Genomic DNA, 22635 nt, shown 5'->3' on the forward strand with positions numbered 1-22635 from the left:
AAGGTTGGTTGCCACGATCACGATCACCATTTCTGTTCAAAGCACAACCTGTGCTTGAATGTCTCGTCCAATGGGGCAAATGTTTAAGCCTTAAAAAAGACAAAAAAACGGTAAAATCTAATTTTTGAAATGGGAAGCACACAATACAGCCACACGCGTCTTTGTATTTGACATTATAAGAGAAGTTCTTGCTTTCCCTCTTCCTCTCTCTCTCTCTCTCTCTCTCTCTCTCTCTCTCTCTCTCTCTCTCTCACCGTCTGACTCCGTCCCAGGATGAGTTTGACAAGCTGCGCCCGCTCTGCTACACAAACACCGACGTCTTCCTGCTGTGCTTCAGTGTGGTCAGCCCCGCTTCCTTCCAGAACGTCCCCGAAAAGTGGGTTCCGGAGATCCGCAGACACGCACCCCTGGCCCCACTCGTCCTTGTCGGCACGCAGTGCGACCTGAGAGAAGATGTTAAGGTGAAACCACGGACTAAACCAGACTAAGTGTTTTTTTTTTTTTTTTATTCTATTTCATTATGGGTTGTTTCATTCATCGGTGTCATCTAAGTGTGACGAATGGCCCCCAAAGTGACCGAATTGACTCCCTCCAGATCCTGATCGAGCTGGCCAAGTACCGGGAGCGTCCCGTGGACCCGAGGGACGCCAGGGCCTGCGCGATGGAGATCGGCGCCGTGGCGTACATGGAGTGCTCCTCCCTGACGCAGAAGAACCTGAAGGAGGTGTTTGACGCAGCCATACTGTCCAGCCTGCAGAGCTGCGGCCCCGACAAGTCCCTCGGGGGGAAACCCAAAAGACGACAGCCGAGACAAACACCGGACAAGATGAAGAATCTGTCCAAGTCGTGGTGGAAGAGGTACTGCTGTGTGGCCTGAAGGGGCGTGGGGTCCGGCACAGATCCGGGACCCCGGCGATGAAACCGTTTTAACACTGGGGTCTGATTAGAATCAAGTGGAACCTTTGCCTCCTCACTGACCGGGTCTTTACTTTCATTCAACACCCGCTTCCTTTTTCTACTATATTTTATATTGCCCCGGATGGAATCTACTACTGAGCCCGGCCTGATTTGAGCATATATATATATATATATATATATATTTTTTTTTTTTGTCTAGAGATATTTACCGATATACCCGGGATCCTTCTTGGATTTAAACCCAGTTTGGGTCTTTTTTTTAATCATGGATTTAAAAACATTATAGCCTGGTTCCTGCTCGAGCGCAGGAGGTGCTGCTGTGTAGTCGACAATGGAGCTGCACAACAGGACTGAAACGTGAATCTTTTTTTTTTGTTGTTGTTTTTTTTTTTTTTGTTTTTTTTTTATCAAAGTCCTGAGCAAAAAACCTCCCCCTTCCTAGTGGATACTGTACTATTATGGTCTGTAGCTTGGAATGGAACGAGAGCGTCTGGGGATCCAGGCGTAACACTGCTTGCGGCCATGATCAAACCTTTTAATCCTATACAGAGGTGTCGCTCGCTCGCTACCTGGGTTTAGTTTTCCTCGGTTTCCGAAGCAGAGATGAGCATCACTTCCTGTCTGGATTTAACGTCTCCCGGACTCATCTCACCGGGTCAAACCTCCGAACCACGGCGGTCCGTCACGGCGAAGACGAAGACGTCGGCGTGTCCCGGGTCATGCGGCTGAAGCTCCCGTTCTGTCTTTATAAATCACGGGTTCGACCCGATCGCCACGGTTTGCCGGTCCAGTGTACGAGTTAGTTGCCATGGCGAAGAAAATAATGTTTCCTCCTCAGGAGTTAGAACATTGCACTCTGACTTGATTTGAACTTTAGTCCGGGTGTTTACAAAACCAGAATACATTTTGATTATTTTTTGTTGTCAAAGCACAAGGTTGTTAGACGTCACCACCGTCTCTGCCTCAGGGTCCCTGCCGCCTTAGATCCCGCGGGAGTTTCCTCTGCCGTCCTCTCTCCGTTTCCGTCACAGCTTATATCTCCTGCACAAAATAAAATAAGAATGGCACACGATGAGCGACATATAGTCGTACATTTTCAAAATTTTATCGGCTGAAGTCATTATGCCAGCATCCTCACCAAACTTCATGGTTATCCTTGAAAGTAATAAATATCATGTTTTATTATTTTTTTTTTTTTCTACGTATGTATTCAGTAAAGTCCATTTCAAACTGAATTAACGATTAATTTATGAATGAATTTAATTTCTCCAAAGCGCATCTTCCTGCTCTTCAGACAATGACAGCCTTCCCAGAACCCTTCTATCCCGGCGAGCGCGGCAGCTGTCATCACGGGCTCTCGGCGGGTGTCGCGTTTCACTTAATATACAAATGATTCATCAGAACCTGTGACTCCCTGATGACCTTCGGGGATGTGGATTTACTGCCTGGGCTCGGACACGGGGGGCTCAGTGGCTCCTGAATGTCGTATTTCCTCTTCAGGAAAGACTCGCGGTCGCTGCGAAAGTGCTATGAAAGAGAATAGAAGGTTGAAAAGAAAGTGTTGTTTTTTTTCCCGATCCAGAATCAGACAACAGTTCGGTCACGATGTTTGTCGAAAGAGGAACTGAGTTGAGTTGAGAAACAGATGAGTTAAACCAAACAAATCAACAGGTGAAAGGTAAAACGGGGATCAAGGGAAGAGCTCTCATGGGCTTTAAGGAGATCATGATCAAATGTCACGGGGGGGAAGGAGGGGATCAACAAAACCTGCTCTTTTTACAATCGGAGATAAAAAAAACAACAAATACTTTTTCACCGTAAATAAAGTGAAATGGGAATCTTCTCAACCGGTCACTTTTTACTGATTAATAAGTTACTTTTTGGTGATTACTATTAACACCAGTGCTCACCAATGGAATATTATTATTCATCCCGAGCCGATGGAAGGGTGAGAGGAAAGTCCCGACGCAGTGTCCTCGGGGCTTGGAGGTGGACGTTCGTGTGTTTTTTTTTTTTTTTTTCGCCGCGGAGGATGTTCCGCGGACGGGTGAATGAGCTGCTTGTGTTCAGTTCTGACTCGTGATCTCGCAAATACATTGTTTCTGAGTCAGGCAGATGCATAATAAAGTGCTTGTCTTTGCGCGTGGGCGTGTGATATGTGTTTGAGTGTGTCCACCGCGGCGGCGGCGGCGGCGGCGGTGGATACAAGTGGGCTAAAGGGCACGGATCCTCACTCTGGTCAACGTGTCGGGTGTGAAGTTGCCTTTAATCAGCGGATTTAACGGATGAGACTGTTTCAAGCGTGGTTTTGAATTCACACCGCATGTATTGAGCTGTGTTGACATGAGGGGGGGGAATCCGATGGTGTATATTTCACCCCGTGGCTGTCAGAGGGTTTGTTTTGATGAACAGCAACGTGTTATGCATCGTATGTGAGATGACCGGCTCTGCTATGTCGGAGGAGTCGCTCCCTGAAAGCGAATGATTCTGGGCGAAGCAGAATTGGACGCTGACAGGATTGAGCGATAAAAGCCGAAGGCTGAGTCGGACGTCTCGGGGGTGGATAATAAAGATGAACTGGCGGCCTCACCTATCTGCAAAGACATTTTCATGGTAAAATATTTGCTTTTCTGTCAAGATAACCAGATAACCCAGGTCCCCCACCCCCGAAGAGAACAGCGCGTTCAGCTTCGAACAACAAATACGCCCTCCGCCTCCGCGGAGCTTTGCAGCGGGTGAGCACCAGAACTGTTCTTAAGTTTTCGGGAGTGTTTTTCGACGCGCTGCAAATGGGAACTCCATGTTACTTTGAATCACGTTGCTTTGAAAACTTTGAGGACACACTCTACTAATAGTAAAGCAAACGAATGACTCACTATCGCAGCTGCAACATGAGTCATTGCTGTTCCACTCCCTCTCTTTCTCCCTCTCCAAATATATGGATTATAGATTCTATATGTGATTGTTCTCATAGATTTCAAGTAAGAACCACACTTTTACAACACTTGTAGCAGGAATGCATGAGCTTCTTTCTGGCAGGGCCAGGATGCCGGCAGGGTATGCAAGGCGCTGTAAACCTCCTGTCAACGCCGTTGTTCACATTAAACAAGCTGAAAAGGCATTTTCTTGCTTGAATAATAAAGTCTCAGCATTTTACTTCGGGCGAAATCAACCAACCAAGCGACGGGCGCGCTGCGCTCAGCTGACGCTCATAGGGAAGGAGGAGATGCACCGGCAGCACGGTGACGCGGGCGCTCTTTCCATATGCCAGAGTAAGGCAATCGCCGGGGCCCCTGTGGATATGTGTGGATTTGTTTTTTCTTCCATAAAAACAGTTTTTCCTCCGTCACTCCAGCGATCGGCGCTGCGCATCATTCACATTCCATAAGTATCCCAGAATATTTTAATTAGAAAAACAAGGCCATTGGAGAACGTACAGAGCGGACACGGCGGGAAAAGGAACGTAGTGGACAGACTTAGTGATGAACATTACACCCCAAAATGAGTAAAAGTACAGATTTTTCCATCGAAGTTAGGGTTAGACAACCATGCCTCATAAGACTCAGTGGCTCAAAGAGATTAGTGATTGGATGGGAACTTCAGTGTTGGAGGGTTCGATGCCAGGCGACCTTTTGAAGGCGACCTGGTGAAGTGACGGTTCAAGCGGAGATTGAGTCAAACCGGTCACCCGCCCGACGTCCGCGGATGTGTTCCCGCCGCGTCGCCTCCATGCTCGGCATTGGCCTCCGGGCTCTTTTTAACAGCGCACTTGTGTTGCCGTCTTTCAAAAGCTCACCTGGCATCAAACCCCTCAACACTGCTCCAAACAAGTTCTCATTCAGGGACTAAAATCAGGACTTGAACTTGTGACTGCGGCGGTTCGCATGTCGCAGCCTCTGTTTGGGACTCGGGGCTCTCGGCTCTTTTCGTTCCAGTTATTTAAAATCGTATTTAAGGCTTTCATATTTTTTACGTCCCATTGTCTCCTTCTAACCGAGTGAGGAGCGATGCCCGTTTGGCTTCGCTCACAGAAAAGAGCTCAAACATCGCTCCCGCCCCCAGGGGGCTTCCAAATCACTCAGACCGCCCCTGCACTGAGAGCGGGCACAAGGGAACATACTGTATGGGCAGGGCAACGGAAGCACGCCTCCTCTGATCACTCTTTCTATCTCTCTCTCTCTCTCTCTCTCTCTTTCGCTCTCTCGCTCTCTCGCTCTCTCTCTCTCTCTCTCTCTCCCAAATCAGTGACAGAACAAAGCTGAAGGAGGCTCGCGGTTATGTAACAGCTCCAATGTGATTGTCTTGTGATTTTGGGCTCCTACAGATTACTCTTCGGGGGGTCTTCGCGAAGGGACCGCGCACCGACCAAACTCTGTCCGGCCATTCTCACAGAGTTTTTAACCGGCTGTTTTTTGGTTTGGTTTTGTTATTTTGCTCCATTTTTCAGACTTAAACTGTTAATACTGTTGACCCGGTGTTTCCTTTATGACACTGTCAGACTGAAACCTTTCTTATGCAAAACGACTTATCAACCAATCAGAGCAGTCAAAACAACTTCACAAAGGTCACACCACTTTTTATGTATCAAGTTGACATGTCTGTTGTCATGATTTGTTGAAAAGTATTATCACACGGAAAAAACAGAGGGAGAGATGGACACGCAAAAACAAGATCCACGTGTGTGTGTGTGTGTGTGTGTGTGTATGTGTGTGTGTGTGTCATCTGACTGAACACACAACATACTAAAAAAGATCACATCGATCGCAGACAGAGTTGCGTTTGTTTGAAAGACATGGTGCTTGGGAGTCTCTTCTGAGCGAAGGGAAACTTCCGTTCGCTTTCATTTCCGTCCAAATCTCTCCATCCTCCGACCGGGTTTTTTCCACCTTGTTCTCCGTCTCTCACGCTCTGTCATTCTCATTCTTTGCTTTGACTTTTTTTTTTTTTTTCTTCTTTTGCCCGTGTTATCTCTCCCTCTCTCCCCAAGAAAGAATCGAGGAATACACACACACACACACACACACACACACACACACACACACACACACACACACACACACACACATATTTGAAAAGCTGCCTCTACTGTACATGTCTCCAAACCAGATGTAACCAGCTGGTGTGTACACACACACACACACACACACACACACAGCGAGAGGGAGAGACATAGACACACATACAGAGCGAGAGATACACACACACACAGACACACACACACACATACACACAGCGAGAGAGAGAGACACACTCACACACACACATACACAAACACATACAGACACAAACACAGAGCGAGAAGGAGAGACACACACCCACACATACACATACACAACAATAGAGACACACACACACACACACACACACAGAGCAAGAGAGAGACATACACACACACACACACAGCGAGAGAAAGAGACACACGCAAACACAGCGAGACAGAGACACACGCACACACATACACACAGAGCGAGAGAGGGAGAGACACACACACACACACATACACACAGCAAGAGAGAGAGAGAGACACACGCGGACACACACAAACACACACAGCCACCAAACACACGCACACACACACACAAACACACAGCGTGAGAAGGAGAGACACACGCGCACACACACACATACACAGCAAGAGAGACACACACACACACACAGAGCAAGAGAGAGGCATACACACACACAGCGAGAGGGAGAGACAGACACATAGAGCAAGATAGACACACATACACACAGCGAGACAGAGACACACGCACACACACATACACACAGCGAGACAGACACACGCACACACACACATACACACAGCGAGACAGAGACACACGCACACACACATACACACAGCGAGAGGGAGAGAGACACACACACACACACACAGCGAGAGAGAGCGAGACACACACACACACACACACACACACTTCCCAATGACCGAGCTTGTGGCATCTGGCCAGAACATTTCTCGTCTTTTCAACTGTGAGCTGACACAAATGTGAGGGGGGGTGGAGAGAACGGGGTGGTTGGGGGGGGGGGTCTTGTTTTCATTGTGAAAGGTTCAAAGTCACGACTGCAACACAATCAGTGAATGTGAATCTCTGAGCGAACAGGAGGAGAACGGCTGTGCACGGAATATTCTATCCTCGTATTTCTCACCATCCCGGGCCATGTCACAGCCTCATAAATGTTTGACAAATTGTGGTTTAAGTTCATCAGAGTTGAATTTAAGTGGTAATAAGCATTTAAGTGGCTAGATCATAGAAATTGGTTTGATGAGCGCGTTACAACAAAGAATAATGTTATGGGATGGCCTACACGCCCTCCTTATCTTCCAGGTCGCACTCCATTACTCAACCCCCCCAAAAAAGTATGAATGCGTCAACGTTTGGTAAAGAGAAGCTGGTGTACGTTTTGGGTTAAATGATGAGAACTCAGATCAGATCGGATCGGATCGGATCAGATCATATGACCCTGCACGTGACACCACAGGGCGGTTTGGAAACAGCTCCCAAAATGATTCCTGTCAGGGGGACACCAGTACCGTGTTGTACGTCAAAAACCCATATCTCTGTCATAAAAGATGCAAGGTTATTCAATTCATTTTGAAGTAAAATCCATCGGTGACAGTTGCATATTATCAACTCAGTGTTTTTTTTTTGGTTTTTTTTGAGGTTATATCAAAAACAGATGCAGTTTCAAATTGAGACAAACCCAGAAAGACAGTTTTTTAAAATTCTATTTCCAGCAATAGAGAACTGATTTTTTTCAGCATTTTGGGGTCAAATGACATAAGACGTGATATGAGCTTTAATTCGCTGTATAACTTCCCTCTGTTGCTTGTACTTTGGCATCAGACCTGACAGTCGTCCCCTTTTTCTGCACGTCAACACCCTGACCTCTGACCCCTTATAGATGTTTTTTGTTTATTTTAGATTTTGCAAGACATTGCAAGAAACATCCATATTAACCGTTATTCGGCATTTACCCTAAAGGCTGGACACGCTCTTCTGAACAAGTGAAAAACACGATACTCTTTACAACGCAGACAACGATTTGCATGAATAAAATATAACCTATCTTATTTCTCACACTATAAGAGGAACACTTCATTCTGGAAAGGTGCTGATCCAAAATACAGTTCCAAACAAGTAGAATTATGTAAGTGTTCTGGAACTCCACTTTGATCTTTGCATACCGACACACACACACGTGCACACACACACACACACAGATAACTTGTTCCAGAGCTGATTGCTGTGAAATCTTCACGGTCTTAAAATAAAACCCCACAAGGAATTGAATCAAGTCGTCAGGGTTGGTTTTGTTATTCAAGTCACTTCGTTGCCTCACACGGTCTGTTGTGGAGAGCAGCGGTGTCATGTTGTCAGATTCCGTCCAATAAAAAGTGAAGTCGTGTCCGAGTTCAGGTCCATTCAGGCATCGTTCAGACATTTCGATTGGAAAATTAGAAAAACACAATCAGAGCCATAATAAGCAATAAAAAGCCATTAACAAACCTTAAAATATTGGATTTGGACGCCAAGCACTAATGTTTGTTTGTTTCCTACTGTGGCCTCCATCACAGCACAGCTATTAACCAGGAATAAGGAATAAAAAACAAAAATCTGTTGAAGTAGGATTAAATATTCATGACGTATTCAATTGATTATTCGATCAGAGACGAGGTTTGTTCAGCTGCTACTGGTAAGTTGGCTTTTGGGGCGTGGAAGGAAGGAAGGTGAAATGATGGACGAGAAACAAAAAAAGTAAAGACGGAAAGTCCAGTTAATACAAGGGAAGAGCAACGAGAACAAATGGTGACGAAAGAAAAATACAGCAGCGACAGGAAGAGTATAAAATAAAAGGATGTGGAGATCAGCAGAGGGCAGGAAGAGGAGGAAGAGAGAGAGAGAGAGAGAGATATATAACCACAAAAAAACAAAAGGAAAGAACAAGGAAGGTGGAAGTAAATAGAGGAGGGAGAAGGAGAGGAGATGAGGAAAGGAGGCAAAAGATAGAAAGATAGAAGGAAGGAGCGAGGGGGGCATGTTGATAGGAAAATAAAAGACTGGAAAGGGGGGGAGGGGGAGTTTCAGTGAGAACTAGAGAGAGAGAGAGAGAGAAAAAGCGATGAGAGCAGTTTTCCTGTTTTTGTGCAGCTCTCAGTTCGTCTGTCCGGCTTGACACAACGTTAATGACTAACAGGCATTGATAAGAACGGCGCGCGCGTGCGCACACACGCACACGCACACACACACACACAAAGGATGTATCTGAAACTGATAAGCTGCACTATCCTGCAAGAAGTATTACAGCTGATCTCGTGTGTGCACAATATCAAACATACATCTTCTACCAGTTTCTATCTGTGTGTGTGTGTGTGTGTGTGTGAGAGAGCTGGACAGGGAGGCAGAGAGAGGGGAGCAGAGACAGATGTCAGTGGTCATTGAGAAAGAGATACAGTAGTTAGTAGTGGAAGTGCATTTGATTTGGTGTGTGTGTGTGTGTGTGTTGCTCTGGTGGGCGCTACGTCACTGTTTTCATTTGGTTCAAATCGAGGCCACGGAGTCACTGCAATGCTTCAACTATCCCAGGGATGACGGGAAGGAGGGAGGCTTGCTACTCTGCTCCATCTGGATGAATGGATGGATGGAGGGAGGGATGGATGGGTTCTTTATTCGTCCCCGGAGTCCCAGGAGCCCACATCCAAAACACTCGGCAGTAACAATGACGAACAATAGAATAAAATAAAAATCACAAAACAAAAACCTACTACTACTGTAGCTGCTGCCAGCAGGGCCCCGCAAATACTACAAAGCACACAAAAAAAAAAAAACAGCATGGAAGTTATGTTTCAGAAAGCACTTTGTGCAACACAGAGATGAGACTTTTTAGGATTCATAAAGAACATTGTTAAGAACACCATCAAGGTTTTTAATTTCTGCGCCATCAGAAAAAGCCGTAGTCAGCGCCATTCTTTACTTTTTACCAAAAAAAAAAAAAAAAAAAGGGAGCGAGAGAGAGAGACCACTGGAATGTGTGGGTGTGTGTGTGTGTGTGTGTTAGTTCTGGGACAATGCTAAACTGTGCAGTGTGAGGGCAGCGGGGTCAGAGCAGTTTCGGGAGCTTAATGAATGCCTACACTGTCTTGATACAACCTGCTATTGTGGTGCGGCTTTCTATACGCGATTTATTGGCCCGACAGCACCGAATAGTGAACACGCACACGAGCAGAGACAGACCGAGACATTTTGCCTCCACAATGTGCTATATGTGGCTCTAAAGGCCGAGCCGGCCTCCTGCCGTTCCCCTCGCCAGTCATCAGTCAAGTCGAAGAGCCACTGACCCCCACCCCCACAGCTGTACGCGGACGCTATTAAGCTCCTTGCTACTAGATTCGGCTGTATTTCACTCTGTCGAGTTTATAAAAACTGTACTTCTACGATCCCAGAAACCTCACAATGTGATCATGGAAAATTGTTTGAATATTGACAGAAGGGAAACACGTCGGCAGTCTTTCAGCTCATCCTCATTTTGACAAATTTTAGAAAAAGTGATACAAAAAGGGCACTATGAAAGCTTTATCAAGATTTTGGAACATAAAATAGGAGCTGAATTTGATGGAACACACCATTGAGTTGGCATTATCCCCACACCCTATGGGAACGCCGGTCAGAATAAAAATAAAACTCATAACCTTTGACACATCTGCATACAGTATATCCTGACTGCTAAAGAAAATGTGTGTACATTCATTACATTTTTAGGTTCCAAGGACAGTGTATTTCCTGTGTTTCTTTCTATTGTTCCTGAAAATGCAGCTGTCCGTAGGGATCAGCACAACTTCCAGTAAAAGGCTTGATGTGGACAGGAACAGCCTTCTCTCCAAGGCTGCTTCAACAGATATGTTAACGGTGCAGCTTCTCCACCACCGCTCTGACTAATATTGACAAAAGTATAAGCAGTAAAAATAAATGTTTGCTGCCATCTACTGTTTGTCTCTGTGAGCACAATGTTCAATACTTCAAACATGAGTGTTGCATACAAACAAAAAAATAAAAATAAAATTACTTTTCCTCCTTTAAAATTGTTGTAGATTAAAGTTAGTAATATTTAAATATCTGTATGCCCTACAAAACCAGGTTTTTTGGTTAAATTTGCATTCATTATTTTGTCTATGCAAGTCACAAAAGGTTTTTCATCCAATTTAATTGCTTTTGTAATTTGTGAGCAATTCATTAGTCTGAGCATATATTCAGACTTAGACAATCAGAGGTTGTGTGTTATAACATAATTATAGTTAGTAAATTAGTTATTTGTTCCAGCTGCTTTGATTATGACACTTGGGGAAACTTGAAATTATGGAAACCGTTAACGTAGGGAGATAGTGACCATCTTCTTAATGAAATGAACTATACTACACCCGATCCATAAAATAAGGTACTTATTTGTACGTCTGACTTATAACTGCATTGAAAACAAACCAAACTCTGCAAAAGACATCAATTGAGCAGACAGGACCTTAGCAGTCTCTTTATGTAAAAAAATGTATTTGTGTGTAGTGGTGTCAAAAGAGAATGCACCAAATGTCACATTAAATCACAATTACAAAGGAAATGTGTTTCGTTTTTCTTCAATTACAAGTATTGAAAAACTATATACAGAAAAGGGAAATGGTGATAAGAGCACAAGGGAAACTGAATTACACATAGCAAGGTTTAAATGGCCCTTAAGCAAAGAAAGAAAACGCTGCTCCTAAGGTATACTCTACAGGGTTGACCCACTCGAGAAAAAAAAGAAAAAAAGAAAAAAAAAAGAAAGTCAAATGTCAAACTCAAAATGCAGAATTAGAAATCATCAAAATATGCGAATGATAGAAATAGTACGCACAATGCACTGAAGTGGGAACAAAAAAAAAAGAAAAAAAAAAAAAAAGAACAAACAAAATAAAGAGCGATATTTTGAGTGGAATTACCCTTTACTCAAATGACGTTTCTGGAGATCAAACCGGACACAAAAGAGCGGTGGTGCCTTTGATGGAGGGGAAAGCAGGGGGAATAAGTGATGATGGGCTTGCTGCTCCAAGCCTCCAAAATAAACATGCTTGTTCTGAAGAAATAGCAACTACTTTGTCATGTCAGGCTACGGCGACATTCACGGGGGGTGTGTCGATGCACAAAAGACTGGAGAAGCATAATTTCAGAAGTATATTGTAAGAGAAAGGTGTTACGCTCATCAAGCCTTAACCCCAACGCCATGATACACACCAAAAAAGGAAAAATCGGACACTTCGGAATTGTCGCTTGCCAAAACATGTGCTTATCAAAATAAGCCTACAAATGGCAGCACTACCACTCAAAAAAATAAAAAAATGTCATTAACTCCTTTAGAACAAAGCGGTTGATGACGTGCACTCAAAATAACTGTGCCCCCCACAAACCAGGGTGGGAAATCTGCTCTGGAGAGCATGAGCGCAAGGTGTTATTGCATTGGTGCACTCAATTTATAAAGCACTTTAAATGTAATCAAATGTTCACGACGGATTTTTTCCCCCAGCCGTTGCAGAGGTTTGGACTGAATCCGAGAGGGATGTAGAGCAGTAGAAAACAATTAATCGGTTAAAATTTATTGAACCTTTCTTGCGGCACCGTTACTGAAGCAAATTGAAACAGGTCGGGCGAGGAAAGTGGTGCAGCTTCTCCAGAAGGAGCCGATGCAGAAGATAAACGGATCTGTGGTCCTTTAAATGTAACCCCCCCTTAATGTTCCCCACTGACAACCTTTGAAACAGTCGCACGGAAAAATGATTTCAATAATTATCAAAAAAATCAAATTCTGTGCTCAGCTAGAATCAGGCGTCTGAACAATCTGTTGTATATATGAAGGGCTCAAAGGTTGTTGTTGTTTGAATTGTGGTTTTAGCTCGTCACACACAGTGTGCTGCTGTGGTCGGCTTGAGAGACGGGGATTGGCTGAATTGTTAAGACGACTTTTCTTTTCAAAAACAAAAAAGGGGCGTGAGAAAATGTGAGAATCCACCATAAAGGAAAGTGATCAGAAACAAAATTATATTCACCTCCTCCATTAAATTAAATGTTTGCTTCTTGGAATAGTACACGGAAATTTGGTTATGGGGTGGATTCGTCCCTTGCCTGGCAAAGACTTTACTTTCGGGGAAGGAATCAGTCTTTGATGCACCACGGCCTTGCGTTTTCTCCATTAGTCACTTTTTGCCTTTTTGCTGTTGCCGCCGTTCTTCTCCGGTTCGGCGCCCTCCTCCTCTTCCTCCTGCTGCTGCTGCTTCTTCCTCTTCTTCGTGTCATCCGACTGACTGGGCTCGGAGCAGGGATGTGGCCGGAACGTGATGATCATGCAGGTCATGTTGTCACACCCTGTCCCGTCTCCAGATGTGTCGGGGGCCAAACAGTGGTCCAGTAGCTGCCAGGACGACACGCTGGGTTAGCAACAGTGACCATTTTGTTTTACTATTAGTGCTGTCAAAGGCTTTATAATATTTTTTTATTGCAGTTAATCACATTTCTGGGGGTTATTAACTCACTCCCCTCCAGCAAATACAGGTTAAGTAGAGACTCGATTGTGGAAAAACAGTAAATTATACATTGATGTGTTGAGCATGGTTATTTCTTTGAACTCTGGTTTGTATGAAGATGATGTACTAGTGATTTATTTTATCAGCCTCTACAGATTACACAACATGGTCATTTTAACCCAAAAGCATCCAGAAGTAGCCAATCTTTGATCCTCATTTATCACAAGTTATATTAATTTGGTGCGGAGTAGTGAAGCAAGCCTCGAACAACTTGTGTACAAAGAAAGAAATCACTAAAAAGACTGTTGTGGCTTTAACTGCAGCCAGGCACAGGCCTTCAGAGTCTGAATCTCGATCCTCAAAAAAAGAGGAGCCATGAGTCACTCAACTCAAGCAGCCTAGCAAGAAGCCCAAAAACTCTTTTAAGTTTCGATTGAGTAACTGAGACAATCTTCACCTCCCCAAATGAAAATAATTACAGGGGATTCAATTAATGTAAAAATAAAAAAAATAAAATGAAAAAAGGAGCATTTTACATAATTCATATTGAATGTGACCGATACAACACTTTGCAGTGGAATTTTTGTCCTCTGTTTAATTGTGACAATTAAATGATTCGCATTATAGCGATTGAAGCAACAATCAGAAATTTGAAAGGAGAAAATAGATAAATAAATAAAATAAAAGTATTAAATGTTTGTGCAATCCCCAAAACTATGTTTTTGAGCCCAAATTACACATAGGTTCGATTTTCAGTGCTTTATATTCTTGACCAGTGTTCTGAAAATCAGCGCTCACCTCTTCCACTATAGCAGTGAGGGGTCTGGCTTTGCCGTTCTGGTCCGGTTTAATCCTTTCATTGATGAAGTCCACGACTTCCTGGCTGCTCAACACATTCCTGTAGACAGACACATCATGGCGTTTAAAACTCAAAACTGTGAACAAGGCAAATCAGCTCTTTATACGAAGAAATACGCACCAGATTCCATCACAGGCAATGACCATGAAGTCATGGTCCTCGTTGAGTGTCAAAACTTTAACATCCGGCAACGCCGAGATCATCTGCTCCTCCGGAGGCAGAGCCTTGTTCCTCTTATAGAAATGGTCACCTGAGGAGGGGGAGATGATGTTAGCAGACTGTTCCTCTGGTCCAACCTGGGCTACGTCATAGATTTCATTAGTTTTTTTACTATAAAATAAAGAATGAAATATTTAGAGACATGTTTATATCAGCAGTCTGGATCAATTTCCCCAAATGACACTTGAATTAAAGTTTTTATTTCAAATTCTTGGTTGAATCATCAGTCATCATTTAGCATAAGAAATATTATAGATGGCTGAAAAACTCTTATAGTACAAAGCACTCTTTCCTATATAAAATCTTAATGTAATGGACGCAATCTTGATATATATAGACGATGTTCAATTGTACCAATGGCCCTTGAGAGGTTGAGTCCTCCATTGACACGTCCGTCCATCGTGACCTTCCCTCCTGCGTTTTTGATGCGAGCCAGCTCCAGCTCGTCCTCTGGCTTGTGGTCGTATGACATGTCTACTGCCTTTCCTACAGTCATATAGGAGAGGATCAGCCAAATAAATGTACATTCTTTTTTTAAATTAAACTTACAGTAATTCATCAATTGATAATAGAAAACCATCCAGTTGTAACTCAAAACATGTTACATTCATCAACCTGTTGTGCCAAAGAACATTATTCTATTCCATCCGGGGTTTTTCCACTGATGTACTTGAGTTTATTATTCAATATTAAACTGACAAATATTTAGTTAAACCTTGAGAATCATATAGATAAATTGAAAATTATTCTTGATTACATGAATTGTACCATTATCATCTTATCATTATCACGACAGTATGTGATCATACAATCGGTTTGTCGCTCACAATCTCTATAAACTGAAAAAATATGCACGTCAAACAGGAATTAAGAGTCGCTCTCCATCCCCACTTAGCCATGTTTCCCTGTCTCGGCTGTACACACACCTCAAATAAAAAAAAAACCAAGAGAATCATTGATGCAAACAATCAAAAAGGGGTAGTGGTTTGAACTCACCACGCTCTGAAACCACACAGCGAGAGTCTCCGGTGTTGGCCACAATTAACTGTTTCCCTCTGATCAGAGCCACTACGGCGGTGGTACCACTGTCTGATCCGGGCTGCGTGGACAAACACACACGGAGGAGTTCAAAAGCACATTAAAAGCAACACGGGTCGACTTCAAATAAAACTCACAACCTTACTCCAGGTTGTACCTCTGCATAAATTAAATGCGATTGCTAATCCCGTAATGTAACGTAACAGGTTCTCTTTCACTGTAAAAAGCTGAATGCAACCATAATGCATAGAAACGTATGACACACATATCCATAAACAGGAATTAGTCAATTATTAGTAGGCATTTGGCTCCGGTTTAGACACATACAACAGCACTCCTTTCACTTGCCTCCTCTTTTCCGTCCATCCCCGGAAGACAAGTTTCCTCTTCATCTTCATCCTCCGAATCCTCGCCCTCTTCCGTGTCCTCCTCTTCTTCCAGATCACTGCTGTCACCCTCCTCCTCCTCCTCCTCACTGCCATCCTGACATTAACAAGCACCTTTATGTGAGCCCAGCACGTTTGAAAGAGTTGTTCCTATATGCACAGGGTTCTGCTATGGCTACCAAAACTGATGGCGGGGACAAAGAATTAAACTCTGCTCAGAGATGAAGACAACTTTCCGGCAACAACACCTTCAATTGTATTAGTCAACTGGGGTGTTGCAATTGAAATTCACTGTTTGGCAAATGTGTAATTGTTTTGTCCCATTTAATGAATATATATATAAATACTGTAAATACAAGACATAATATGCATGAGATCAAATGTTAGTCATTTTCTTCTAAATATATCACTGCTGTTAAAGAAATTTAATTCAAATAGGAAAACTGTGACCCAGACAGACGCAGGCAGGAATGATATATTATTTTGTGTTTCCCAATACATTCAGCGGCAAAATGTCAAGCGTACCCGCCCCGAAATGAACACCAAACCTGTTTTATCAAATACAACCCAGGAAGCTGTGAGGCTCTCCAGTCCATTGCGCACACACTCACCTCTTCATCGCTGCCTTCCTCCTCCTCTCCCTCCTCCGACTCCTCGCTGTCGTCAAAGAAGCGGGATTTTGCGTCTCCCGCCGCCTGAGCCGAGGAGGAGGAGCAGGAGGGGCCAGCGTCCCCTTCCGCCTTGGCAGCCTTCTCTCCTCCGCTGGAGTCCCCCGAACCCCCGCAGTCTGAGAAGAGAGCGGCAGAAAAAGACAAAGTGGGTTGAAGAATGTGTGAGATCAGAACTTAATTATTCTATATCTGCTGCAGAGCACTTAACCAACCGTTTCAAAGTTTTATTTGTTAAAGCATAGCATTACAGCAAGTGTCATGTCAGCACTGAAATGCTTACTCGTCAAGCTAATTTTCAACAGAGCAGATAAATTATAGCAAAACAAGTTTTAACACATTGAAGTGACAGCCAAGTAAAATGAACTCAAATAAATAAAATTTATATTTGTTCAAGATTCAAGAGGTTTATTAGTCACTCACAGGCACACGCGCAGTGAAATGCCTTTCCTTGATTTGTTAGATAAATTAGGAAGCGTAAGCAGAGAAATTTAACAATTTGGGGAGAGTAACCAGCGTGAACTGAAATTAAACTGCAATCCACTAAATTTTTTATAATAATAAAAAAAAAAGTTGTTCTGTAGATCTAATCCAATGCTTTTTTAATACAAATCCTTTTCGTCCGTGGTGGGGAGGCCTATAAATGACACTTCTGAAAAGCTTGGCATTTGTATAAAATAAGAATATAACATTAACTTTCACACCTGAGGGAGAGCCACCACCTCCCCCCATTTTCCGACAGGCTCGCAGTTTGGAGCCTCCTGCTGCTCCTTCTCCTCCTGCCTTGGCCTTCCCGTTGCTCTCCTCTTCAACCTCTCCGTTCAAACTTTCCTTCTTTTCTCCACCCTCCACCTTGTCAGCTGGGGCTTCAGTATGTGGGCAGGCCTTCTTGGCTGCAGCACTATTGTGAATACAGCAGTGTGAATAAATCAATGGAAAAATATGAAAAGAAAAATGATTAACAAGACCGCCTAATTTTATGATCATATCAACACAGTATCAGACCAGATAACCGTATCTCTGCATCTCTTGTTTAAACTACACGACCGTAACCCTTTTTTTTTTTAATATATAAATGGCACAGATCCAAACTGTAGTGTTAAATAATCATTAATTTCTAAAGTAATATCTTTAAGTAAAGACTGAAAATGTCCCTAAAATACATGCAAATGACACCATTTCACATTTCACTGCATATATGTATGAAAGTATGTATATGTTTGTGACAAATAAACCTCTTGAATGTACAGAGGACAGTCCAGATGAAAGGAAATGAAATGGACCAAACTTTTATTTTAGAATAGGGGTTAATTGCAGCGCATATTCCAATATTTCACATACCTATTGCTAAACACAAAAAGGGGTGGTAGCATAACAAAAATATTAGCAAGGCCAGACACTGTATCAAATGGATCACCTGAGTGCAGCTGCATGTTTGGCTGTGTTGAGGTTCTGGCCATAGCGCACCAGCAACTCCTCGATGGTCATGGTGGCCTCCTCATGGAGCAGAGCAGCTTCCTCCGTGTCCACTAGAGGACAGGAGAGGAAAGACAAGAATTTGTATTGAAAAGTTAGAAACACAAAAAGACATCCAAGTGTTTGCCACAAGTCCTTAAGACCAGGACTAGTGTTGACCATGGTGCTCTGATACTGAACTGGTGCTCTCAACTTTTTCCTGCGGGGGTGGGGGTGGGGGGAAATCGGGCCTCCTGAACTCTGAAATTGACCAGTAGTTGCCCTCAATAACCCCCCCGGCTCTCAGTATAGATGTATCTTGCTATGAAATGAGACTAATAACGTTTGACATCAGCTTAAAAAAAACAAAACAATAATCCCACTGCTGTAATTAAAACATTTATCATTAACAGTTATCTTTACACTTGCTTGTAATGGATAGACAACCAGTATTGCAAAACACGGTTTTTAGTGGCCAATATCACGCCCTGCTTCCTTGTCTCCCATTTTACTGAAACAACAAAGAAGTAGAGCATGGCTGGAGACGCGCAGAAAAGCAGAGCAGGGTTGTTAAACTGCACTAAATGCTCTGTGCTGAGATTGGCTCTAAAGTGTGGCCTAGAACTTCTGAGATATAGAAGAAGAAGAATCTTTAATTATCAGATAAACCATTGAAGCAGGTCTGACGGAGGTATAGTACATGGAGACTAAATACAAAAATGCAATCCTGAATGGAAAGGGTGCCCCGCAAATAACTACAGTCAACAGTGTATGGTTCCACTCACAGTCATCCTCCTCTGCCACCTTCTCACTGGGCGGCTCCTCTGTTGGCCGACCAGCAATCTGCACCAATTCTTTGATGACTTCTTCCGTGGTCATTCTGCTGTCAATGGCTAGGAAGGCATCCTCCAGAGCCTGGAAGGATCACACAGAAAATGTATATATGCTTGCAAGAAAACTTAAATATCTTCTGGTCCATTCTTTAGAATGAATGGAAGGAGATCCAACAATGCATGTCTACATGTTGCCATTGTGGAATTTCAAACTCATCATGCACTGGACTGTTTTTCACCTTCTGCAGTTTGCCATCTTTATATGTCTTCTGCTCCTTGATGGTATCGGGAAGGTATTTGGAACAGTACAGAGCCACCTCCTCACCTAAACATGAAATAATCAGTATCTCTTTATTTGCCAAATGTACACAGGAATATTACTTGTTGAAATGAATAGAGGATAACACCATTTGATTAATATGCTTGTTATGGCCATAGAGTTTTCTGAGTTCATCATTCCCTTCAGACATTGGAGTTGTAAGAATTAGGTAAAAAATATAATCTATTTAATAAAAATGTTTGGGGGGTTAAAATTCAGTAAATAAGGGTAAATAATGGTTATTACAGACAAGCAAAGATTGGATTAATTGAAAAGCTTACAATTTGATCGGCAACATCATAGGTAAGTGGACAATAAAGATAAACACAACATATCTGGAGCATGTCTTGACGAATGTAATGCTGCAATGCTTTGTGTGCTACCTCCATGTCCGTCATACACCGAAAACATGGCCGTCTCATTGTCGAGCTCTGGAATACAGTTGTGAGCATCCTATCAAACAGCAAGAGAATCACACATACATGCCAGGTTATGAATCATAAATATATTATTATATGTGTGAATTGTCTAGACACGGACCTTGACACCATCAATGGCGCTTGCCCCAATGGTGGAGAGCAACACGGAGAGCCGTGCCCCGTTCCACCAAATAAAACAATTAAAAACAGTGTGGGGACAGGGCACGACTGGTAAAGATTATTTTCTACGCATAACGCATGGAGAGAGGATGATTGATGAGAGGCATAAAATAATAACATTGTTCTGGTGCGCGCATCAGTTGTACAGTTGGAGAGGGAGACAGGTGTGCAAAATGTGCCTCGATCGCTCCCTCTCACCCACCCTCGGGATGCCGCCCTAGGCAGCCGTCTATCTTGCCTATAGGACAAACTGAACTGGCCCGGCCTGCTTCTACCCCAACCGGTGATTATTCGCATAGAACAGCCGAATCTGATTGACAAAATTCTAAATTGGGTACAGCCCTACTGACTACATTATGATCCGTACTGATAAAAACAACCAAAAAAAAAAAACAGAAAAAAACACAGTAGCCGATGCTCAAGTTTAGCTGCTACAAGTACACAAACATAACAATTGGGAGACTGAAAGGTGTCATGATCAACCAAATCCCTTACCATTACAGCTACTGTCACCACCCTGAGACACTGGCAAATATATTGCTGCTAAATGAAACTGTCTGCACAGCTTGCACATTTGACTCTGCTCCTTCTTCCCAAGTTGGTATTGGTGTTTAGCGTGTGCATCAGAATGCAGGCTTTATTGACCAGTGATGCTTCTACCACATAAGGAATTTGACTCTCTTCTGTATGTAATTTGGTTGTCATTGACAAGAAAAACAGTCAAATGTAAACGTTTTGTACATTTTAAGATAAATAATTTCAGAAAATTATTTACATACACTAGGTAGGATCTGTAAAAAGAACATTAATTGGCAGTATTATATTGAAAGAGGTAGAGTGTGCAAAAGGTACTGATTATTAAAAAAATATATATTTTAACAGTGGAGAAGAAAGGATGAAGGCACCGGAATGTAGCAGGGACAGGTAAGTGTGTACATGGTGAAAGTCGGAGATCAAGCCATTTGATCGTCACTAAACGGCTGAACCGTTTTACCGCCTCACCTCCATCGAGACCCGCCACCCCTGCATGGCAGAGAAGCCGTAGCTCATGCTGCTGTTGCCGCCACCGGAAGAGCTCTTTGTCGTGTTGGGTTGTGACAAATAGGCCCCCATGGTGGTCGGCTTCTGCGGCGTTCAATCTGTCAGGACGATGTGAGAAAAAAAGTATATGTGTGCTATTTTCATTCAGGGGCCCCACGCAAAGCTAAACAGCCATTCCCTTTAGGCTAAGCCGCCTTAGTCCGGTACTGGTGCTAGCATGCTAACATTAGCAACACAACAGAGGGGACACAGTGGCGGGCTAACCGCGACATGCTAACTCTGGAAACCCGGCTAAAGCTCCGTCACCTCTGCCCCACAAGCAAGTGAGGCACCGATTCCCTAAACATCAACAGCCGTCTACTCCATTACCTGTCTATCAAACCAGCGGCAGCATATAATAACTGTATCCCGAGGTGGAGGCTTCAAACGCTACACGTGTAGAGTGCGCCGCTATCAACAGTCCGCTGGAAAAGAAGCCGGAGAGCGAAACCGGAAGCGCTTCCGTGCGCATGTCCGCTGGGAGGCACGTCGTACGTAACGTCGTGCCGCGCGCCAACCTTGAACGACGCGATTCTTCTTCTCATGGTGGATTTGCGGAGGGGCCAGCGCCGCATAGGCGCGCTGCTGCCCCCCACCCTCCCCAGGCCATTTGTGGAACCGCAATGCATGAGTTCAGTGCGATGTAGAAAATGAATGACGGTTTTTGTTGTTTTGTCTTGTTGTTTTGTATTTCAGTTAATGATTCTCGATTGCGCCAATTTTTTCGACAGCTCTGCTTTCGTGAGGCTTGTAACAACACGATTAAAAACATGTGGCTATATTCTACCTTCTGAGGTTCCCCTTGCAATTCAAAGTTCAATCTCTTGCACAAATCGAGACAATTTTTTTTTTTTTTATGGCGCTGGATTAGATATTACGTTATAAATTTTCCAAAAGAACAGGTCTGATAGATAGGATACCGTTTCATTTCTATTTATTTGCTTATGTATATGTGTGTATACAGTGCATATGTAATATTTTTATTTGTTTGATTTTGTGCCATAATTATCCATATTTTATTTGTTTGCTTTTTACTGTTTCTCTTTTTTTTTTAAAGAAGTGTTTATTGGCTTTTTTGAACAGAAAATATCAATAGAGAGACATAATCAACAACAACAAGAGAAAACAACAACCACATGAACAAACCAAATAACAGGCATGACAGAAACAATATGTTTACAGTTATTTAGAACACTGAAGGGAAAATCCCAATGATTCATAGAAAGCATTCTCCCATACAGGACAGCAACATCCAATGTGTTGAAGAAGGCGACCGATTGGAGAAATAAGACATTTTTAAATGTAATTTCATGTTGTAGGTTTTTTTAAATTGCTGTTTTAAATGAAAAACGAATGTCACTAGTCTATGAATGTCATGGATCCGTCAAAACAAGATGAATAAAATGTGTCGTCCGAGTTTTATCCTGATTGATCCATTATTGTGGAATAATTTCGTGTCAGGACCTTGTTAGAACCGGGACGTCTCAGACATCTCGTGGTTCAAGTTTCATCCACATCGATCCACGTTTGGAGCAGGAATTTGAGGAAAAAACGATGAACTTTTACCAGAAGTAGCAGAACGTTTGTGCATGGCTGACATGCAGAGGTTCTAAGACTTCCGGTCGGGAAGTTCAAACTCGGAAAATCGGGCTGCGTTTCAGAGAACCCGGAAAACTGTTATTCTGCACCAATCACGACTAAACTGGACTCTGTGTAT

The 22635-nt window shown here is 43.2% G+C and overlaps 2 protein-coding genes across 2 annotated transcripts in view; one reads left to right on the forward strand and one right to left on the reverse strand.

Moving 5' to 3' along the window:
* rhoua (ras homolog family member Ua) overlaps positions 1 to 1122 on the forward strand; it is a 3446-nt gene extending 2324 nt beyond the window's left edge. Inside the window, exons 3-4 of the mRNA XM_079997856.1 lie at positions 273 to 461; positions 596 to 1122. Of these exons, the coding sequence (XP_079853982.1) occupies positions 273 to 461; positions 596 to 877 (471 nt within the window). The 3' untranslated portion in view covers positions 878 to 1122. The remainder of the gene's footprint in view (positions 1 to 272; positions 462 to 595) is intronic.
* A 10129-nt stretch (positions 1123 to 11251) lies between these two features.
* On the reverse strand, positions 11252 to 21337 carry ppm1g (protein phosphatase, Mg2+/Mn2+ dependent, 1G). The gene is made up of 14 exons (XM_079998062.1): positions 21249 to 21337; positions 20841 to 20977; positions 19623 to 19692; positions 19160 to 19245; positions 18873 to 19002; positions 18050 to 18161; positions 17337 to 17533; positions 16576 to 16751; positions 15927 to 16061; positions 15537 to 15639; positions 14895 to 15026; positions 14442 to 14571; positions 14261 to 14360; positions 11252 to 13350 (listed from the first exon to the last, which is right to left on the reverse strand). Exons 2-14 carry the CDS (start codon positions 20949 to 20951, stop codon positions 13132 to 13134), a joined length of 1701 nt encoding a protein of 566 aa, XP_079854188.1. The 5' UTR covers positions 20952 to 20977; positions 21249 to 21337; the 3' UTR covers positions 11252 to 13131.
* Between the last annotated feature and the right edge of the window lie 1298 nt (positions 21338 to 22635).

The sequence above is a fragment of the Zeus faber genome (genome assembly GCF_960531495.2).
Source record: "Zeus faber genome assembly, chromosome: 3".
In the NCBI taxonomy this organism is placed as follows: domain Eukaryota; kingdom Metazoa; phylum Chordata; class Actinopteri; order Zeiformes; family Zeidae; genus Zeus; species Zeus faber.